This window comes from Nesoenas mayeri (genome assembly GCF_963082525.1).
Source record: "Nesoenas mayeri genome assembly, chromosome: 12".
In the NCBI taxonomy this organism is placed as follows: domain Eukaryota; kingdom Metazoa; phylum Chordata; class Aves; order Columbiformes; family Columbidae; genus Nesoenas; species Nesoenas mayeri.
This window is the reverse complement of record NC_137547.1, coordinates 20,699,691-20,722,816: the sequence shown is the minus strand read 5'-3', so window position 1 is coordinate 20,722,816 and position 23,126 is coordinate 20,699,691. Positions and strand designations below refer to the sequence as shown.

At 37.6% G+C, this 23,126-nt stretch overlaps 1 protein-coding gene across 1 annotated transcript in view; it reads right to left on the bottom strand.

Annotated features, from left to right (window-relative positions):
• Positions 1–1,764: 1,764 nt before the first annotated feature.
• The window catches only part of CDH8 (cadherin 8), a gene marked incomplete at both ends in the record, with an annotated part of 126,903 nt that continues 105,541 nt past the window's right edge, over positions 1,765–23,126 (bottom strand). The window contains 3 exon segments of the mRNA XM_080351891.1: positions 1,765–1,980; positions 1,982–2,259; positions 3,403–3,654. Coding sequence (XP_080208017.1) covers positions 1,765–1,980; positions 1,982–2,259; positions 3,403–3,654 — 746 coding nt within the window.

Sequence of the window (23,126 nt, the reverse complement as noted above, 5' to 3'; positions counted from 1 at the left end):
AGACACACATAACTCCCATGGTCACAGGCTGCTGCATGTCTAATTCAGCAAACGCTGTCAAAAATTGCTTCAAATATTATCCTTTTGTGTTTTGACTGTATTCAAGTACCAAATGATGCTGAAGGAGCTACATTCCTCAGTGAACTATGAAGTCAGGCAGGCAGATTCCTTTCTGCAGCGTACAGGTAAAACTGAAAGAAAAGCAATAACGAGAAAAGTATTTATAAAAATATATTTCACAAAGTAGGAAACAATACAGGAGTTTCTCTGAATACAATACATGGAGTAAATCAACAATAATATAGCTTCAAAACAAAGTAGAAAATTAAAATGATTTGCATGTAATACGTAGTTTTATTATACAATTGCTACTTCTAAATGGCAAGTTTGCATTACAAATTGAGTATGCTTGCAGCTTCTAGTGTTGTTCTTTCTCTGTGTGCAAGAGCCCTGGTGCATCACTATGAATATTATAGAAAAGAAATGCTAATAACAGAAGCAGTAAAATTATGTACACACTGGTTCCTGCTCTAATACAGTGGAGAACTATAAGCATGTTTTATACTGTACTGTGTTATGTGTGGATTTCTAAAAGTCTAGAGTTTAAATATTCACATGAACCAGTTTACTTCCAGCTGTTTGTGCTTGTATTAAAAACACCACGTACTAGATTTATGAAGATATAAAACTGTCAAAAATTTTCTCTGGGAAAGTTTTATTCCTGACAGCATTCTCTTAAAATTCAGCTGCAGATGGATTAGGTTACTCCTTTAACCTGCAACGATACGTCATTCTTCTTCTTTTTTAAAATGTACATGTATTAAACATTCATTATATATAGAAAAAAAAAAATCTAACTGAGATAATTTCATTTTCTTCATAATCTTACCCTATAGATTATCAGTCTTAATAAATAAAATCAGTAAAGGACATCAATAAAATATTTATTTTAAAGATTAAACAAATAAATTCGATCTTCACCAATAAAATCAGCAATTCTTTAATATATGTTAAGTCCATCCCTTTTCACAGTTTCAAAAGACGAAGCACAGGATTGATCCTTCTTCTATAAAAAAGATCCTTTTGTAGAGCAAGGTTTTGTAGCCCTGCCTCTGAATCTCTGCACATTAGTAGGATTTATTACCCATCACTGGAATGGATTAAGAACATGTGAATATTTTAAGGCTTGACACAATATTTAAAGATGAAATTCAGTCTGTGGTTACGTGGCCAACAATTACTGTATGTACAATGTATGGTCACTGCACAGTAGAAGCCAGTAGGAATTTACAATGCTATTTCTATTCAGCATTGCTAAGAAGACCAAGATATTGCTTTTAACATTTCTGTGCCAGGATCTTTGTTGGCAATGCAGAAACAAACCATTAGCTCTATGCATACTGGCAGGAGCTACTGTTCAACAGCAAAGTCCCTGCAAGTCCATTTTCTAAGAAAGCACCAATTTCTTTTAATTCGCTGAAGATAATCAAAGATCCAAATCTCCATCTTCAGAGTGGCCAAGTGAATATCAAATATCCAAAGACTTCTAGACACTCCACATACTTTACTTCACACTCCACAAGACTTAACCTCCTAACATATACTTTTTTTTTTTGGTTCAACATTACAATGTAGTTGATTTTATAGATGACTGGCGCTAAACTTGCCTCTAAAACAAAAAGCCACATTAGTTTTAACTAACAGCAGTGGCCCTAGAATATTACATGATCATTAAGTCAACAATGAAAAGTTTGTAATCCACTGTCAAGTTTCTTTGTCACTTTCTCCAACGGAATAAAGTTCTCCAAGTCTTTTAAAGCGGGGACCCCATTCACTGAGGTAGTCAAAATTCTGGTCTGAGTCTGATGTAGAGGACTCCAATGAGCTCAGGGAACCAGCCGCTGACCCTCTTCCTTCATAGCCATAAATCTGGATAGAGTCATATGGTGGAGCTGTGGGATCATTATCGGCTTCATGAAGCCCTTACATTAATAAATTCGTCAACATCAACACCATTAGGAACAGGTGCAAGACCCTGCCTGGGCATAAACTGAAGATCAGGCTTAATATCCTTACGAGGCAAAAATCCATTAATTCCGTCTGGATTTTGCAAAGTTGCAATGTCAAAAGCTTCTGTATCTTCCTCTCCACCTCCTTCATCATCATAGCGAATAATATTTTCCCTCACATCTTCATCATCTTTGATGATTAGAGGTTCATTCTTGTGTCTTCTTAGTGTTACAAACAGCACCACAATGACTGCAAAGAAAGCATCACAGCCTGATAAGTTTAAAGATTTCCAATCAAAGCACTACATATTATGCACAGCTGTGAAAGGTGATAGGTTGCTTTTTGTGAAAGTAAGAATAATAAAGGTGGTGAAAAACTGGAAGGCCTATAAATTCAACTTAATTCAAGTAATGAAAATTTGATCAGAAGCTCCGGTTAGTCCCTTAGTTTTCTATTATTCAGCTCATATACTTAGAACTTAACCTAAATTTTATGTAAGGAATAAGATTTTGCATGCTTGAATTTAGACAACTTTTCCCCGTGGAAAAGTCACACACTTAGGTAAAGTCACATCATCACTATTCACTGAACATCGTCTGTAATGATCTACATCATGGATGGAGTTTTCCATAATTAGAGGGTGGTTTTTTGAAAACACAGCCCTGATGATAGAAGAGAATCGGTGTGTTCTTTTTATGTGTTGCAACAGACTCACACTATATAACTGAAAAGAGAATGAGACAGTGAGGGAGAAAGAAGCAGCTTAGATACATCAGTTTGAGAATCACGGAGAGATGCATTTAAAGCTCTAAATTGGCTACACTTGTTTTTGCACCTTAATGCTGAAATCTCAGTTACTGATGTAAATCTCAGTTACAAAACGAAGCCGCAAACAGCAGAAATAGGTCTCTTCCTTCACTGTTCTCTCCCTTGCTTGCTTGATGTCATATACAAATTTTGTGTGTTTTATTAAAATACACAGTGCTTCTTATCTTGTAGAACTGATGCCATTGCCTCTTGTCTCTGATGTCATTACAATCTGGGGTAAACTCATACAAGTCTTAGAAGATACAACAAATCCATTTTCCCTCATGTGCAGCATATACTGTGTTCACCTTGCTACTTAACGTACCCAATTTGATTTTTGGTTTCTTATTACCTACCTTTTCATTATGTAACTTGTGTGTAAGACTATATCAGATTGGGACTTTGCTCTGTATCCTTCCGTTGAGTTCTTAGTACAGTAGGGCTCCAGTCCTGCCAGGTTTCTCAGTTCTGCCACACATGACATTGTCTTAGATTGTGTGTCCTTCCCTGTGACTTCTGTGCTCACTTACAGCCCCCCAGGAATCAGAACAGGTTGGAACACCGGGCTGTGAATTGCATACGTACCTAGCAGTAGAATGATGCATGCCAATATGGCAATTAGGGCTCCCATGCTGAGTCCGATGGGCAGGACGTATGCTTCGGCGTTACAAGACTGGACGATACCGTCACTGCTACAACCGCAGACCCGGATGGTGAGCGTGCTAGTGCTGCTCATGGGAGGATTCCCACTATCGCTTATTATGATTGGCAGTAGATATACCTCTTGCTTCTGCCGGCTGAATCCACTATGCTTTGCCAATATGCTGAGAGTATTATCTGAAAAAAGGAAAATTTGCATTGTTTCACCATAAAGAGTAACTGCTAAAACCACAGCTTTTTCTTAATGCATTCAGAAAACTTCTACACAAACACATATGCATTCTACTATTCTCATTATACCAGCAGCATGTGACACAGAAATCCTTCCCCTTTCTGTCTGGCTGTTCATGCCCCAAACGAATGAGTGCAATATATGCATTTTCTTGTGTCATATGGCATAATCACAATGGCAGCCCCTCAATTTCTTCTCTGCATACATCCCTATAGGTATCTTTGCATCATGACATCGCTATTTTTCAAGTCACACAGTCATGAAAATTCAACCAGTACAACAAAGAGAGAAATGAAATCTTAAAGTCAGACTTAATAATGCACATTCATCAACTAAAATTAATGTTCTGTGCATTTTAGCGCATATTGCACAATATTTAGCCCTGCCATAAAATTCTTCTCACTCTCTTTTATTTTCTTTTTTTTAATTAATGAGCAATATAAAGACAAACAAAGGGAAAGGTAAATGTATTAAAAGTTTCAGGCCTAATTTTAGGCAGTCTAAACATTGATTTGGCCTGAATGATGAAAACAGAACAAACCAAACCAGAACACAGCCAGAGGAAATGAGGCTGGGACATTCCTACCTCTGCACACATATGCAGATACCTAATCTTAGAAACAAAGAGGTGTCTGTCTACATGGCATCCTGATCAGACACAAAGTTATACAGTTAAATCCCTCGTAGTCACTCTGTTCTCAGTTCACCATCAAAACAATTGCAAGTTGATTTTACTTACAGTAATCCTATAGATTCTATTCTGTACAGTTGTAAGAATTATAGATTCTAGCCATTTAACAACATACTACTATCAAATATCAATTATCTTGTATGTGCCAGAATGCTCAGGCATAAACCATGATTAGTGAGCATGTCAAATAGGCAAAACACTTTGATTTATTTACATACTTAGATATTCAGTGTAGCTTTTAACTGCTTTATTCTGTGGAATTAAAAAAATTAATTCATCATTATGAGTTATGTACTAAGAGAGTACACATTGACTCGGACTAGTTTGTTTTGTGTGTTCTTTCATCAAAAATAACACCACAAATTAATAAAAAGATTCCGACGCACGCAGAATATGAACACGTGTGTGTTACTGAAGAATCCAATGACAATTTAAAAACAAAGCAGCACATAATATTTGGGAGAAGGAGCTTGTTGCTCTTTTCATTAACCTCTCTTCCTCTGTGCTACCCAAGTTAATTTTCCTGAAGTACCATGAACAGAAGTAAGTCCCCTGGTACTTCATGCTATACAATGGGCACATATAATCACTAAATGCCATTTAATGGAAGGAAAGCAATCCCTGACAGCTATGTGACAGGCATAAGTAAGCAAACACTTGGAACACAGGCCATGTTCATATGACAAATAAAGACCTGATTCTTGAGTTCCGACCAAAAAGATACCTGAAGAGCATGACAAAATGTGTATGGATATACATGTAGAGACTGTAAGAAAGCTTTGGTTCTACTTTGATCTTGGCACTGGTCAAGTACTCACTTGAAAACATGAAGTAGTTTAGAACTGTTTAATTTGTACTAACTGTGATCACCAGGAACGGTTCTGATAGCCCCTGGTATTTGGGCAGCAGGTATCACTGCGCAAACATAAAGCACACGTGTATGCTTGAAACAGCCGGCAGTCCGTGAAGTACAAAAGCCAGAGAAGGAAGAAGGGGAAAACATTCACAAAGCAAATACTGTAAAGACATTTTTCACATCCAAAAAAATAAATTCAAAAGGCAGTATTCTTGAAATCCTTCTTAGCAAGGAGGCATATTAATACGGCATAAAGGTAGTTACAGAACATAATGATTACAGAATGAGATATTACTAAACTTTATCATGTCCTGAAACTATATCAAGATATCAATCAGCAGATAACGTTTATATTTAATTCATTAGGGCCATAAAACAAAAGATGAAGAAAGATGATTTGATATGTAAGCACATAGTGTAATTGTCTCATACAAGAGAAGAAAGCAGGCTTGTTTTCCCTTTCAGTGACTAAGAAGCTGAAGTTCAAGTAGGTCCCTCCTGCAGTTCAGGCTCTTTGGTTCTGCAGTCTTACTGTATCCCTTCCAAGTTGGAACCACCTACCCATCACACTCTTGCAGCCTAGAGATGTTCTTACTGTAATTTATGTTGCAGGTTATATAATCATTTCAGCATTTGTCACAGCATTTAGAGTACATAACACACGAAGATCAACCCAAAATCAACTGCTTTATAAAGCAGTGTAAGTGTGGTCACTTTATAATACCTTTGCAGAACAAAAAGGGTTCCTAATGATTTTCTTTCCAGGAATCCGGAGGTTTTATCTATTCAAGTTGGAAACAGTCACATCAAAACTGATGGCACCCTGGAGCTAGATAAATAGTCTAGTCTTTCCTTGTGCCCTTTTTAAAATTAAAGGAAGCATATGTGCTCACTGAAGATAAAGTTCAGAAATAAGCTCTTAAGAATTGTGACAACTCAAACGGGACCAAACTCCTCGATGATACGCAGTGTTATATATGCCACTCTGATGCAGTGGAAAAGTCAAGTATGTTTTAAGTCAACAATTAGCACCCATTTAGAATTAAGTGAAAAACTGGACTCCTCCTCCTTGGCTGAATGTGTCAGCACATGTGTGCAAGTCACACCACTTCCAGTGTCATATTTGCTCTCTAGCTGAACTGCAAGGAACAAAGGGAAATGGTATGGCAGTAAAATAATACTGTAGATAAGTTTTCCTGAATATTAGTATGTATAGCTTTACCAAAGTAGGAATGACTACCACACCTATTTTAATACGTTCAAGTACATATTGGACAGCATTCTTTTCCTCCCTCCACCCCTTTCAAATACTGAAAAATAAATTTATCTGCCCATTTGACTTTGCAAAATTAAAAATATCTCAGCATGAGTTGCATCACTAATCCTTTTGTTTTAACCTTTCAAAGGAGAAAGACTATATGGGGCCCAATTTCCAGCTCTTTCTGTCTTTAAGACAAATCCCACTCAGAAGTGTCACATCTGCAGTCATTTATTCAGAACTCCGGAGACTTTTACAGTTACATTACACATTGATTTCTTGTGCTGTAGAAATCTGTACTGATACAGCCTGTTCCTTCCTCTAAGCCTGGAGGAAAGGACTGGGATGCTGAGCCCTCGCTCCCCTGCCCTTCACAGGTGTGCAGAAGTGAGGCACCTGCTTGAGGAAGAAATGAAAGAAAGAAACTGGTTTTGTTGGTGGCAGCTTCAGACCCCTTCCACCTTTCTGGCACCCTGCCTACACTGCCTGCTTCAGAACATTCGCCTAAGTCAGAATCAGAGATTAAAACAAAGTAAAAAAGGAAGAATATTATTAACAGACAAATTGAAAAGGGCAGGAAAAATGAGAGGAAAGAGGAGAGGTGGAGAAAATAGAGTGTCCATTTCTGCATTCTGTGAAGCTATGCTGAGTATAAGAAACTACCTAGTACCAGTAATGGTTATCAATTCAAGCTGAAAGAGAGATCAGATAAAGTGAAAGATACACAAGTTATTTGGGACATTTAGCTGAACTATTTAAGTGTAAAAGAAGTTGTAATGGCTAAATAGTTGGCAGTAGGTGAGAAGAGGTGCAAGGCAAGGAGAGGATACAATAACCTTACTTACGTTACAGAGATACGGGTTTGGTTTTTTTTTGGTAAAAACTGCTGTGTTAGACTGAAGTTGAATTTACGGTGCCCAGAAAGAAACTGGCAAACAGAAGTAGTCAACAGGAAAAGCAAAAGGGAATGACTGAAATGTTTTGCCAATGGATGGCAAGTATTCCATTTCTCCTTGGGAATTTTGTTTAACAACAAATTCCTTCCCCTTCTTTGCTGTGTCCTGAAATACACATACCTTGGTGTTGCTGGAGATGTGACTCTTGAGTGAAGAACAGTGACTCTCTAACTGACATTTTAGTTGGTTCCTAGAACTTGAAAATAATTCCTAGCAGCTGATTAGCAATAAACTCAATTTATCTGATTTGCTTTCTCCTCTCTGTGGACATTCCCCTTACCCGTAGCTGACAAACCAGCAGGAATCTCCTCCAGGAACAACCTCCAGCGCGGCTGCATGAATTAACTTGGCAGCAGGTGCTCAGCAGGAGAGGGGACAATCACTTTCCACTCATCTTTCCAATTAACCCACTGATCCTTCATTATAGCGCTGCTTAGGCTATTTATTTATTCATGTTACTTTTGGCAAAACAAGGAAAATTACATGCAGGAGAAAAAAGAAAACCAGCCTCTCTGTTTATAAAGCTCTGAGGGAACCTGCCACAGGCAAAGAGAGACACTAAGTCTGTACCTCCAGTCAGCGAGGGACATTCAGGAGCTCCTTTGACATTCTCAGTCCAATGAGCCTCCCTGAATTCTGTACCCATCTATATGGGGAGGGGATTGAAGAAGTTCATTGAAATGCCAGAGTCCTACTAAATGCCATTTCACTGATGACGTACCAACTACACGGGATGGACTAGGAGCTACATTCTGTCCTGCAGGCTTGAGGAATGCTGTGAGATAAGTCATGTCCATAATTTTCTTAGCTCATTAAAGTTTTTTGCATCACTGTAAGGTCAGAGCAACACAGCTCCAGGAATATATAACTACAATTTAGATCTGGAGCTCATTTTTATGCTTTTTTAAACAAAACCAAATCAGTCATTTAGATCACCAGATGACTCTCAGTTTCTGGAGTTTACAAGCAGATTTGCAAAACAACCATGAAATAGACTGGTGTTGCAGTATCTCCCTCACAGCTGGAACAAAGAATGACGATGCAGAAGGTCTTTACAAGATGTCCAGCGTGATTTCTAGACAGAAGTAGTTTGAATAACCCCAACCGAGGACTTGCCTACAACTGGGCCAAGTGCCTGCAGCAGATTCCCAACTGTTCTCAAGGAGCCCTGATCTCTTTTGAGGTTCTTGCATGAAAGATTCTGAGAAAAAGCATCTGTAATAGTTTTAATCCAAAACTACTTTTGTGTTTTCTGGTCATGAGTGACTTTATGGCATTGACAGCAACCTGCACGTGAAATTAGCAGGCAGGAGTCAACTTCTTCATCTTCCACTTTGTACAAGGGTACGTGTTGCAGTTTTAAGTCAGACAATACAATGACACAACCAAAGTAAAAACCAGAAGCAGTTGGTCAGTTTGCATCCAAGTGTCATTTTCTCTGCACACATTACTGCACTTCTTTAATTCCCTCATAGTCTCTGTAATATTTTGAGATCAGTGGACTTCCCTGCTGTGTAACCTTACACCTGCATAGCTCTGTTTCCATCTTCTTCTATCCCTTTTATTGTGTTCTCAGAAAGATCAAATCATTAATGGTATTAAGGACTTCATGGTAGAAATTGCTATCTGTACTGGATATGTTACTTACGTGAAGAAAGACTAAATTGGAGATATTACAGCTGGAAACACTACAACAACAGAAATAGGTTTCTTTGTGTTTATTAGAGCTATCTTTTTTTTGTACATTTATTTTAGTCTAAAACAGACTCTCTGTAATACAGAGTCCTTTGGCATAAGTAGAAGAGTAGCAAGAATAACCTTACTGTGATACTCCTGCTTTTCTTGATAATGAAAAGACAAGGATAGTGCATTTATTTCCCCAGGTCCCTTTCCCCTGCACTGCTCTCTAATAGGTCATTCCCCAACTTCTACTGGAACCTGTTGTTGTTGATTAGTACAATAATTTTGTTTCACGATTAATCTTAGTATTTATCATGGATGTAATTATACACACTAAACACATTATTTAAGAACTCACATGTATATATCTTAATATATATACATGACTGTGTTGTGTAATATTTTACGTATGTACTAGATCTTCCTTGATGATTGTCTCTAACAAGATCCTGTTGAACAGCAGTTAACAAGGAAGACGACCCTTTGCCTAATCTGTATGGTAAAGGCATAAATGTGCTATTCAAGCAGAAGCCTTATAAAATAATCTGCAAATAAAAAGATGCCATTTTTATAGTACATTTTGTCTGATTTATGATAGCCAAACCATATGGGCACTGAAGCATTCACAGGTATTTCAAACTGGCTTGTTTTTCATGAATGTCAGAATTTTGTGATGTCTTCAAAAAAGCAGATTGATGAGTGCTATCAAACTTGATAGCAGACATCAGCTTCAAAAGAAAAAAGATTTTGTGCTATCAAAATTCAGCTGACGGATCAAACAGTGTCCCCTGCACCATAGTAACCCACAGGCCATAGTGACACTTATCATGGCAATTCGCTAAACATTCCTATGACACATTGGCAAACATCTGGACTTTCTGGAATCCCATAAAACAGCAATAAGAACACAGGGAAAAAACATATTTCATGGGATAATATATACTGATGAGGAAGAGAATTGGAAAATATCACTTTTTTGGATCTTTGATTATTTTTATTCTTTACCAGTTGGCCTAAATAACAGCAGCTTATGCCAGAATCGAAGTGCTGAATCAAACAATGAATAAAAAACCCAAACACATTTCCAGGTCATGTATTCCTTTGCAGAAATAAAAAGTGCTGTTAGGCATTTTGAATCATGAGCAAAGTAATATTTCCTCATCTATAAGAATACATCACTCTCATATGTTAAAATTGCTTGGAAATGGGAATAATCGTGTTAATACTACTGTGATGCACAACTTGTAGGAAATAAATTCTTGACAGGACAATAATAAAAAAACCCAGACAAATTAACAGTAAAGTGATGGAATAAGCATTTCCTCCTACCTTTTTCCTTTGAAAAATGTGAACTTTAGATAATAGTCTGTATAATTTCTAGTTCTATTCCTTTGGAAAAGTCTGAACTTTAGATAATTGTCTCTTAAGTATTCTAAAACTTTCCTTTGACCTTTAGTCCAGCAGAGCTATAATCAAACATATCTATATGGTCACTTGCAGTTTAGCAGCAACTCTTATATTTTGTGCCTTAGGTTTTTAACCCATTGAAGGAAAGAGAGAAAACCCCTGCTGCTGAAAGAATGATGTAGAAGCATGCCTTGAGTCTGAAGCACTACGAGTTTTATTGTTAATGGAGGAGAGAAATAATTAGGACATAGTACATCTCTTTTCAGTTTACAGATACTTAAGGCAAGTCAAACCAGGGAGCTCTGTGCTCTGGGTCTGTTTAAGCTGCGCAGCTACCGCAGCTGTCTGAACCCTATCCAACACACCTGATTTCAGCCCCCCCACTCTGATGCTATGCCCATTTATCTCTTCTGAATCCCCTGGTGCAAGTTATGATTGACACTCCCATTATCTGAAGCAAATTCAGGCCAGTGAAGATGTAAGATATGCTAAAACAGCACCGGCTTTTGCCTCTCATTTTTTTCTGTGCTCAACAAGCCAGCCACAAACTTGTTTACTAATAACCACATTGCTTTGACATGCTTTACTTTATTCGGATCACATCACTACATGGCATGTGCATTGAATGTTACATCTGTAAAGTGTAAGAATTAATGCAGGTTGCCAAGCTCTAGTTTAGACAGAGAGATGAAATGGCTGTCAAATGTGCTTAGCATTAAAAATACATTATTAACACAGCAATTTGCATAGACTGATGGATCATTTTTTAAATCTACATATTCTAGTTAATTCTATTATCTTGTTATTTTAACCAAAAAGTTTCAGAAAGTAATACTGTGTTTTATAATTACTTGATACAATAATGGCTATATTTTGCATTTGAAGCAAGAATTTCCATTACTGTATTACCAAATTGCAACAAAATGCTGCAAAGATAAATGAAAAAGCCAAAACATCCCAAGGCTTTGCCATCTGTATTTCTCTTTGGGGATAATGGATTCTTTTTACGAATGTGCACTTACAAGTGCAGTCTAGAAGGTGAAACCGATGTCAGACAGGTATCTGAGCCCCATAGGTCACTGTGAGATTTATAGTTTCACATGTTCTGTTGATTTGGGGTTCTCTTATATGTAAAGCTGAATCTCAAGCAGATTCAACGGAATTTATAGTACTTTTGGTAGGTGATGGAAGAGCTCCAAGCACACTATCCTATGTTCTTCACCTTTCTCACTTGACACACATCCTTCACTTCTTACTTGAGTGACTTATTTCTAGGCTCTGGAAAAGTTCAGAGTCTCAGTGACTATGAAGACAATCCCAGGTGTCAGAAGTGAATCTTTCTTTCTAGAACATAAACTGTGAATACTGTAGTGAGAAAAATAAAACATAAGCCGGAAAATTTTACTTTTTAAACGTGTTCTTGGCATTTAAGTGAGTTTTACACAAAGCAACGGAACATCCACTTCTCTGTGCCATGGTGATTGTCTTTGCTGTTCCAATAGCATATGAAGAATTTTTAAAAGATTACCAGTAGACTGTAAAACAGTCCTTTAAAACTGAATCTGGAATCAGACATATTAACCACATTGAAGTTTTGTTACAACAGTTAGGGAGCCAAATTCAAGCCATACCAGTGTATTTCTATTATGCTATTACTTTTTTTATAATGTTTACTTTGAAATACAGTGGCAGAAAGCAACTACCAGACTATAAAGAGAACAACCAGCATTTATTGAATTGCTGCCTATTTGTACTGGTGTAATAAAGGTCTTGTCAGCACTTCCATTACAAAATGCCACTTTTCAGGGTTTTATAACTCTGACATAACAACTTACTATGAGAAGAAATTTAGAATGTGTATTCTCTGCCAAAAAGCTTTGGAAGTTAAATACAACTTACATTGGCTGAGGCATTTTAAGTCAGAAAATAAATTTAAAAACATTTTTTTGAGTTAACATTTTCTTGAGCTGGTGCCACTTAAAAAAAAAGGTGGCTTTGATTTGAAGAAGTGGCAGATCCTGCAGTTCTTATATACACAGAACTCTCTTTAACTTCACTGAGAATAATTTCTGTGAGAGAAATGAGAGGAGTGCCATTGTACGTTTTTGTAAATGTCATCAAGAGTTATATTAGCTTTTTGCAATTTGAAAAACTGAAATGCTACGGTATAAGATTGCCCCTGGGCACGCAGGCAGCACAATAATGACTTTTTGAAGATATTCTCATATGCAGATTACATATAACAATAACGATTTCTTATCATGAGGTCATTAATGGCAGTAATTTATACCAGAAGTTCCAAACCGGCATACAGAGATTGCTGAGAATCAAAGCACGTCACCAAGAACACACGTGCATATGCATTTAAATGTCAAGAGTACTGCAAGACCCTAACTTCGCTGTGTATGTTGTGTGACACAACATGGAACTTGGAAAAACGGAGGAGCCAGGGAAAGATGTCAGCATTTGAATCCTGCCTCACCACTGTAGAGATATGACAAATTCATTGCTCAAATTGGTAAATATCTCCAAACGATAACATTAGATGTTCTAGAGCAGGTGTCCTATAGCATAAGGTGTTCTAGAGTCTTCACAGAATTGTTGAGGTTGGAAGGGCCCTCTGGAAGTCGCCTGGTCTACCCTCCTGCTCAAGCACAGCTACCTACAGCCATGGACCACGTCGAGGCAGCTTTGAACATCTCTAAGGATGGACATTCCGTATATAGTGAAACATCTGTTAGTCACAATTACAATACGTGTGCAACAAAACAGAAGACGTGTTGTTCATTCATTCTCTTCATATCAAACTGAGAAGCTATAAGGTACGTCTCTATGGCAAGAGAGCAGCTTGCATTTCACAGTTAAATTGTTCCCTATTGTCTTCTAATTAATGATGAAGAGTCTGCAAAGTACAAATGAAGCATATAGGCAGAAGCTGCAATAAAAATATGAAGCAGGATCAAGTATAAGAGTTACAAGAGACTAGGCCAATTATCCTGGCAAAGGAGATCTTAATATGCAAAAAACCCCTCCATGATCATGAGTGAAAGCTTAAAGACAATTTTAATCTAGAAAAAGCTAAGTTCTTGATAAAAAGCTTTGAAGCAAGTGGTTTGGCTAGACAGATTGCACCAGAACTCTAGAGTTTTTAGCAAATACATCTTTTGGTCTTGCATGTTAGCAGAAGAAAAACATAAAATCAGAGAAAGTTGATTTGTTACAAAAAATATTTGTCTCATTTAAAAATAGAAAATAGTAGTACAAAGACGGAAGTTGTAATGTTGTGGCATAGATTAAGATGTTATAGGAGGGGACATATGGTGTAGAACTGAGTCTAAACTACCTTTCTCTGTATGCAGTATTGCAGTTAAGCTTTCGCTACAGCTGTCGTTAGACTGGGCTCCACCATTTCCTTCCCTCATCTTCACCATAACTTGTACTTGTTTTCTGACTGGGAGTTTCAGAAGAACCAAAGAGACACCATGATGCACTCTTGAAAACCTCAGTCTTTACCAATCCGTAGGCAGCTGCTATTAGCTGTCATTAATGTCATATATGAGTATCAGATGAATGGTTTAGAATGTCTGCAGTGCGTGCATGGCACAATGACAGGCACAGTGATTAAGTGACTTGTCCAAAATTATACAGGAAACCTGTAACCAAGCTATAGAAAACAATTCTGACCCCCAGAACAGTTCCTTAACCAAAAAACCATCACTCCTATAGAGTGCTCTTAGATCACAACGGTCTAATCTTTATTGGGATGAGCATTATATAATTTACAGAAGGGTCATACATAATGGATGACAATGTTATAGAAAGTGACATGACGCATTTAAGCAAGGTTAGGGAGTGACAAGTTCAAAAAGGCTACATGAGATATTTTTTATCTTATTCCTTATTACTTCCTATAACTTAGATTTTAGCTTTAATTTTAGGTTAGACTGAATGAAAGTTTCCCAACAAAACAAAAGCAAAAGCAAAGAGTTCTATATGTTTATATTAATGTGAAACTGCTAAGTCATTTATTACATTTTAAACATTAAAGAGAAGAAAACAAGTCAGTGTTCACATTCGGGACAGTCCAACATTGTACAGAATACAGCGGAGTCCTTGCATCAAAATTCAGTGATTATTATTGATGCTCCTTTTAAGTTTTATGACCACAATAGCTAAGTCCAGTCAAAATTCCATAGGTAAGACTTTATTCCTGACTTATCTCTCATTATAGAATCAGATGTATGCAAAAAATGTTACTATAGTGTTACAGTTACTGCTCCAGAATGTACATAGCCCTTAGCCTATAGCAAAAGTGAGGTTTACTTAACTTGAACGCACAGTTAGTTTAGACCAGACTCAGATGATCTGCCTTTGCTATCTTAATATGGGCAGAGAGCGACCACTGCCTGGCTGACAAAGTGTGACCTGACTGTGCATCCACCCGTGTCACCGTGGACGGGCCCCACTAGCTCTCCCTCTCCAACACCATCAAGCAGACATCTGCTCCTTTTCTTCAAGTTCTTTTATTCATCTCTCCCTAACAAGCTGGCTTATTATCTCACTTCACACAGGGGCCCATCTTCACTCCCTCTATAATCAGCACTGATTACCAAGTATGCACATCCTATCATTTTAGGATACGCAAACTCTCTCGCCAGACTAGACGGGTCAACTTACGCGTTACATTTCCTTTCTGCATTTGTCTCAGTATGGAAGATCTTTGCATTCAGTAAAATCACATACTCTACCTCTTTTCTGGCCTCTGAATGGGTTGCCTCCTAGGCATATTTATTATATAAATATTAAATGCTAATAATTACATAAATATATCACTAATTACTGGATGCTTGCCAAACAGAATACATCCTAATTAGACAGAATTAAATGAAGACCAACAAAGTGACTCATTTTACAGCAAGGCCACCCATACAAATTACAAAATTAGAAGTTGATGGGAAAATATCGTAAGTGGTACAAAAAACCCCCAAGCAACAGAATAAAGGATTTTCTCTCTTTAAAGCTTGATATGAGAAGTTCTGGTCAAAATGATTTAAAAAAAATCAGATTTCCTGCATTTTGTCACTGCTGTATTTGCTTTTTCCAGAGAAATACAGCCCATTCTTACTCCTTAAGAGGAGTAAGAAGGAAATTAAAGGGCATGGAATAAATGTGACCACACCAGGCAGGTTCAAGAGAATGCATAGATATAGAGTTCACATCATAATCAATGTAATGGTCATTTAATGGGAAGAATGACTGTGATTCCAATAATAACGACTTCCTTCCTGCACACCGCTTGTGTAATGGGTTCAAAACAAGACGCAAATTGGAACATGGCTTTTGTCTTTTTAATTCACATTATAATGTTAGTTGCCCAACAGTTTTTCAGACAAGCCTTGAGGCCAAATGTGAAAAATTAATACCTTCTATTTTAATGGAGGATCCATGTGCAAATAGCCCGTATGTATCTGTTGTAATGACACAAGAAGATTTTTACTAATCAAAGGAAAATTTAACAGCTACACAGTGATGATTCCTGCCTACTGTTTGCATTTTTAGCCGGTTTAGATTCTTCCTCTAGTACAACAGTATTGGGGTTCTTCTAATCATTAGTACAACTGAAACTTTAAAATGGGACCCCTGTCTACTTTATGATTAATTGACAAAAGTACAATTAGAGCAACTACTAAATTAATTGTTATTCCTCCTCAACTGGCTGTATTTAGAACATGATAAAACAAAGAAACATTCCATAATGAGAGCAAATAACACATTCACAAGGTGCAAAAGAAGGAAGAAAAACGGTCTTGTGCCATAATTACCAATTAGGTACTTAGAATGAAAATGCAAATATTAAAAATGAAACCTCTCAATGAGGTGAAAACAAAGGGGGGTTTCTGAAGATGCCCTAGGTGTCTGTCAGCCAATATACCGAGGCGGTGAAGGGGTAGAGACCGAACCAGAACCTTCAGCTCTAGGACATCATTCATTCTACTCAGTAAATTAAACCCATTTAGGAGAAATTAACCATAGTCGGTGTATTGTCAATGAACACTTCCACTATAGGAATTGCTGCTTTCAGAAGACCTGGAGGAATTAGATCCACCCATGAAACCAGAAGTGGTAATTTGGCAGAAGTCTCACAGCATATTTTCAGAAGATAGCTGATTAACAATCTATATTCAGTTATAAATACAACCATGGAATACATTTGAAGTCTTAGAATGCTGTTAGCTTTCATGGAGTTCATGTTTTTCAAATACTTAGGGAACCTTTGAAAATTAAAGGGCTATTGGAGCAATGTTTCGTTGGAAAACAAATTCCAGAGGTTTGGTCCTGTGGATTCTACTGTTGTCCTGAGCGCACTTAGTGGGGTCATTAAGAACAACGCCTTTCTGTCTGCTAAGCAGTTCAGCTTTGAGACCCTGATTTAATGTTTATTTTCCCCATTATGTGTCTGAAATTAAGTCACACTGAAGATGCTATTTGTTCTTATCTTTGTTGTTTCTTTCATCCTTGTTCCATATTGTTACTAAAATAGATTTATTTTCATGCTAATTTGCTGACCAAGTTCTTTTTTTCTTCTGATTTGTTTTCATGACGCTTTATCCCTTGCTTAGTCTTTTAAAGTCACGGCAATGTTGCTCACTTGCCTTGAGTTTTATTATAAAATTAAAGAAATAAACTGGAAAAAGTTCAGTATGTTACACTATCTGAGCATGATGAAAGTCCTGCAGGAAAAAAATTCACAGCTGTCCAATGCATCTCCTCATCATGAGTAAGCACGGTCCTACATATGGTGCACAACACTGACCTCAGATCTTTTTCACTCAAATTGCATCTGGTTCTTAATTAGTCTGATTTATAAAATGAAACATAATTGACGCCTTGGCAACATTATGTTGCTAGCAGCACAAATAATAAATCAAGAACAAGTGAAATAAAAGTCTCTTTAGTCATGTATGCATAATGTCATGCTGCCTTTCTACAGCATTAGCCTGTATTTCATCACTCACATTTTATACTGTTTTGGGCTGGGTCATGTTTACATAATCGTCCTGAAATTGCTATGTAATTGTGATTGATTCACATGATAAAAAAGGTCCTTTCTGCAAGGATGCCAAGCAGTGGAAATTAGTCTTATTTTCCAGTGTGCATATACAACTCTTCTGTAGTTGTCTGAGAGTTTGTGTAAGTGAGGCTTCGAAAGACATTGTCATCACCGAGCTAAACTGAAACAGGATTGAAAAGTTAAACAGCATTTGGAACAGAAGTGCTCCCAGAGAAACACTTTGCCAGCTACAAAACTATAAAAAGTACAGCCGTGCTGTGTGGCACAGCAGAGCTGACGAAGAGCCTAAAGATGCCTAAAAGAGGACAATCGGCTTACCAGATGGCCCCCTCCTTGCTGGTGCATTCATCAGGTTGGCCTGTCCAGTTGAATGAAGACTTGGTGGATCACATCTGGCTTAGGGCGGAGGAGAGAGGGAATCTGTCTGGAGCCCTGCATCCTGAATACAGGAGAGGAGTGAATAAGGTTTCAGACGGACAGAACAGACAGTCGTCAATGTGTGGAGGAGCTTAGCAGCCGAGTTAGCTTTTGAAGAGTTGATTCTATTTTTCTGCCATTCATTTTCAGCTAGAGCAGCTACGTGCACCAAGAAGAATTAATCTCTTTAGCCTACTGAAGTGGTGAAAAGCATATAACCATTGTAAGAAGATGTAAATCACCCAGATAGGGCTAAAAAGTATGTTTGCAGAGAAACTGCACTTAGTCTTCACTTGTTCGGTGGTTCTAATTAGAAAGAAATCCAGAAAGAGCAGTGATCTGCATGCAAGAAGAAAGATGGAAAGACAGCAGAAGCAGGTGTCAGTGAAGGAAGTGGCACAGAAAGGATTGGAGTGGAAAAATGCTGGTTTCCCATCTACATTAATGTAATCTTCACTTCCAAAAATAATATCACAATCTTCTATGCCAGGGAAGATGTTTCAAATCACATTCAATTGATATTCAACATCAAGGAAAAACAGAACATCAGGGAATAACAGAACATAGTCAATAGTGATGATAATAAAGAAAGAAGGGGGAAAGGAAGCAGAAAGCTATCAGGTATGAAAGATACATACTGAGAAGATTTTCACCAACATTCGCAGACTAGATGGGACTAACACTACTGTACCATGGAAAAATATAACCTTGCTAGGAACACAAAATGGTGTAGTAAAAGGAGTTGAATTTATTCAACTACTACGTGAAATCATACGATGGAAATGGAAATGCATTCAGTGCCTGGCAAGCAGAATTTTTGAGTATTACTGTAATGTATTGGGGTCCCTCAGTAATAGTAACATTAACTTGAAATTCTACCAGTCTTCCAGAATTTGAGAGTAGTCTAAAGTTCTGGAGTGCCTATTTCCACCTCATGTTGCTTATCACTTGATCACTAGCAAAAAGGGCTCATCTTTTTGAGTCTTTAGACACAGTCTGTTACTTCGTAGGATACCATTACATCTTAGAATTCTGTCAGATATGTAAATATGAAAATCGATTACTATTCCTACAAAGAACGATCTAACGTAGTTTCTGATCCAAAGCAGCTTCAATCAGGTCAGTTGTCTAAGGACTAAGGATGACGGAACCTGACTACGATAAACGAGTAACTGCATTTCCTCTGGTATAAAAAAAGATATATATTTCAGGGATTCAACACTTGCCACCTAATGCACAAACACCCACTACAGGAGAAGTGTTTGCACTGGTTGAATACCTTTCTTTTTGCATATGAATCAAGTGCAAGCTGGAATCTGTCCTTTCCTTTTTCAGGCCCTGAGATCGCTGTCTGCCTGCTCCAACAGTGACGGAGGTGCAGTAGCACAGTGTTCTCTTGTCACCGCACAGCTGGATGAGAATTCTCATGCACTTTCCAGCAGACGGATCAAAACACACCTGAGATGCCATTCTTGGAAACGGACTCGGAGCCAGCAGTGGAGTATAACTTGTAGATCGTGTGTAGAATGTGGTAGCTTAGGTCTCTAAACCACATTTTGTTTTTAACTGAGAAAGGTAAGTATGCAAATATAATTAAGAGCTTTCTAAAATATGATTTCACGTCAGAATAGTCTAAATCCACAGAACTAAAATGTTTCATGGGTCTTAGCTCCCTTAACTGTCACATGATTTGTTTTGATAAAATGTGGACCTTTTATTCAGCAAAATACCAACACCTTCATACTTCCCTGTTTTAACTTCCGTAACTTAAAGTTTATAACAGAAGCAAAAAAATAACTTATTGAAGAAAATCTTTCAACCACAGTAAAAGGAAATATTTCAATAACTTTATATTAACAATGTCATTATTAACTACATCATTCCTAGAAAAATCAATAATCTGAGGTTGTTCTGGAATCCTCAGTTTATAAAAATGTTGAACTTTGCTATTTAAACAGCTCCGGTTTTAATGCCATGCTGGGAAAAGATTGATAGTATGATATTTATAATATATTTTTTCAGACTGTGAACACTTCTTGGGAAACACGTGTGGCTGTGGCTGGCAGATCCTGGCACAGGAGTGCCAGCTGGTAGCTTAGTTTGGGTTGGTTTTAATACATTGGAATCATGTATTTTTAACTCCAGTTCTTTCACACTGAACGCACCTTGCTATGCAAGATTTCCCTGTGATTTCTGGTGACAAAACTATGCCCATTAAGAGAGACACTGATCAATGCTGTTTCTTAGACTATACAGCATATTCTTATACAACTTTCGAGCAGTCTTCTTAATGTTATTGCATACCATTAATATTGACCAACACAATAGAAATCAGATGCAAGACACACCTCTGTTTTACTTTTCAAGAAAATCACTAACAAGGATGTGATTTGGTATGTTTTAGAATTGTACTTTGAAAGTCAATTATTGACATATAAAAGAAATGAAGATGTTAATTAAGCACATTAGAAGTATATAAGCATGTGCTTTCCCTTGAGAATTGCCATTGTGAGACACTCTCTGGCATAGGTGGCAGCTGGGGCATGTTTCCCAAGGCTCTTGAAAAATTGCATTGAAACTGCAAAAATATATGAGGTTTTACTGCTCATATCCAAGAGACCATATGGGTGCTGTTATTCTAGATGTTCATTGTACATCCATCAATAAATGATGGGTTTAATGATGTCCTTCCTAAGGCAATTTGTATCTGAGGTCACTGGGTTAACTTTGAAGTCGGGCAAAGTGGAAGGAGGGCAATGAAATAGCAGTGCCACCTCTTAGGTCTCTGAGGTATATATATGGAAAGAAAAGTCAATCAAAAACACAGGAGGAGCTTTGGCTGGCAGCTGAGACAATGGCAGAGACACTTAGTGCAGAATGCAAAAGGAAACTGATTCATGGAAAGACACTCATCTTAACACATGAGAGTCACTCTTGTGGGAACAAAAACCTCACCCTCCAGGTATGCATTTGACAGATGCTGCTAAAAATATTATCGGGAAAAAAGATGTGGAAGAAATCTAGGTTTTATTACATTAAAAACACAGCGACACAGAAGTACTTTCAAAAATGAAGTACCGCTGATCATTTGTTTTTATTATTTGGGATATCTAAATGCCTGTAATTGTCTTCTCTAGCTATTTCTAAATAGTTTAGAAATCCTTTTTACTAATGATAAAGAGGTGATAAGGAATAGCAAGTATTTTAAAATAAGATGTGCAACAGTATACAAAGGCATGCAAGTCAGTTAGTAATTGGAGTGATTATACCAGGCTCTTTCCTTTTAAATATATGACACATTGCCTATATTTTCAAGACAGCACAATGAGGACAGAAGTGACAGATTAAACTCACTAGATTGAAAGAACAATAGAAATGGACATTTAAACGTGAACATGCTTGGAGCCATTTAGGTATCCTAGGTATAATAGACTAAGCATGGCTGAGAATAAATTTTAAGTTTGTTATAGAGAACCAACAGAACAGTTCATTACGGAAGGATATATAATGCATTTAAAATGAAAAGAACCCTTCTTCACTATGCACTCACTAAAAGCAGTTTGGCTCAAATTCAGAGCTCAAACTCACCAGATGGACATGGCATATTTTGGGGAGAAAGGAGGCTGATGACTTATAAATCTGTTTGACTTCTGCAGGAATATGAACGCATGCAATGAAGATGGTTCTCTTTGGCCAAAGAGAAGGCCTGCGCATGTTCCAAGCAACCCCGTGATAGTTTCTACTGCATCAGCCCTAGATAAGGTATGTAATATCACATGTATACAGTAGAGATGCAACATTTCTTCTGTAAGAAGAGCTAACTGCATCCAAAGGCACCATAGAACATTTGATTTGGGGTTTATTCCATTAGGAAACAGAATTTGGCACAAGAAAAATAGAATAGCAATGGAAACATCTTTTGGGAAAAAAGCTAAGTCTCTTTACTTTATGGCAGAGATGTATTTGCTAGTTTTTGAAAGTAAAAAATGCAGTGGCAGCATAGAAAAATGTTTACATCTGTGAAAACGCTTTTATCACAAAATTCTGTTCTCACTTGAACAACCTAAAGAAACCGTAAGAACATTGGGAATTCAGTGCTGAAAACAGGTATTGCTGTGAGTGCATTGTTTGGGATGCAGGAGACGATCCATGTACTGCCATTAGATTTTAGGCGATGCTTTGTGAAGACCACTCACCTGAAAAAAGACTGTCAACAAATGCTAATTCCAGTTCCAGAGGCCTCATTTCAATCTATTGATGCCATGACAGTACAAAATCCTTATCAGTTGTCTAAATCTCTTACAGTTTTTGTCATCTATTGTGGTCCTACAGCTTTTTTTGCAAGAGTTAATTCCATTTAGCTAAGGAATCTACGACACGTTGGTAGTGTTTCAACACCTGCGTTAACATCAAATAGATTTCATTACATTTTTCCCCGCCCAGCTCCCCAGCCTGTCCAGGTCTCTGATGGCAGCACAGCCTCTGGCGTGTCACCACTCCTCCCAGCTTGGTGTCATCAGCAAACGTGCTGACAGTCACTCTATTCCCTCGTCCAAATCATTGATGAATATATTGAATAATATTGACCCCAGCACTGCCCCCTGAGGCACTGCACTAGATCCAGGCCTCAACTGGACTCTGCCCCATTGACCACGACTCTCTGGCTTCTTCCCTTCAGCCAGTTCACAGTTCACCTCACTACCCGCTCATCCAGACCGCACTCCCTCAGTTTAGCTTGGTAACCAACATTTGAGCTCAGAAAAGAACAGAAAGAACAGGTAAGGAGCTATGGAAAATAAAGATTGCTAAGAGATGATCTACAGCCATTCAGTGAAATGTAGGATGACATTCTAAATTTACATTTTTACTCTACTTAACATCAGAAAGGCACTACGGCCCATACGGTTTTGGTCATCGTGTCTACAGAAGGGATTGTAAATATGCAAATTTAACAGACAAAACAAAGGAAGGATACCAGTATATAATTTCAAGGAACAGATTCCGCTATGATCACAGGATAATTTCTATAAAGCATAATATAATCTTAGGAGAAGTGGGTTTTTTGTGAATTCTGATGAAG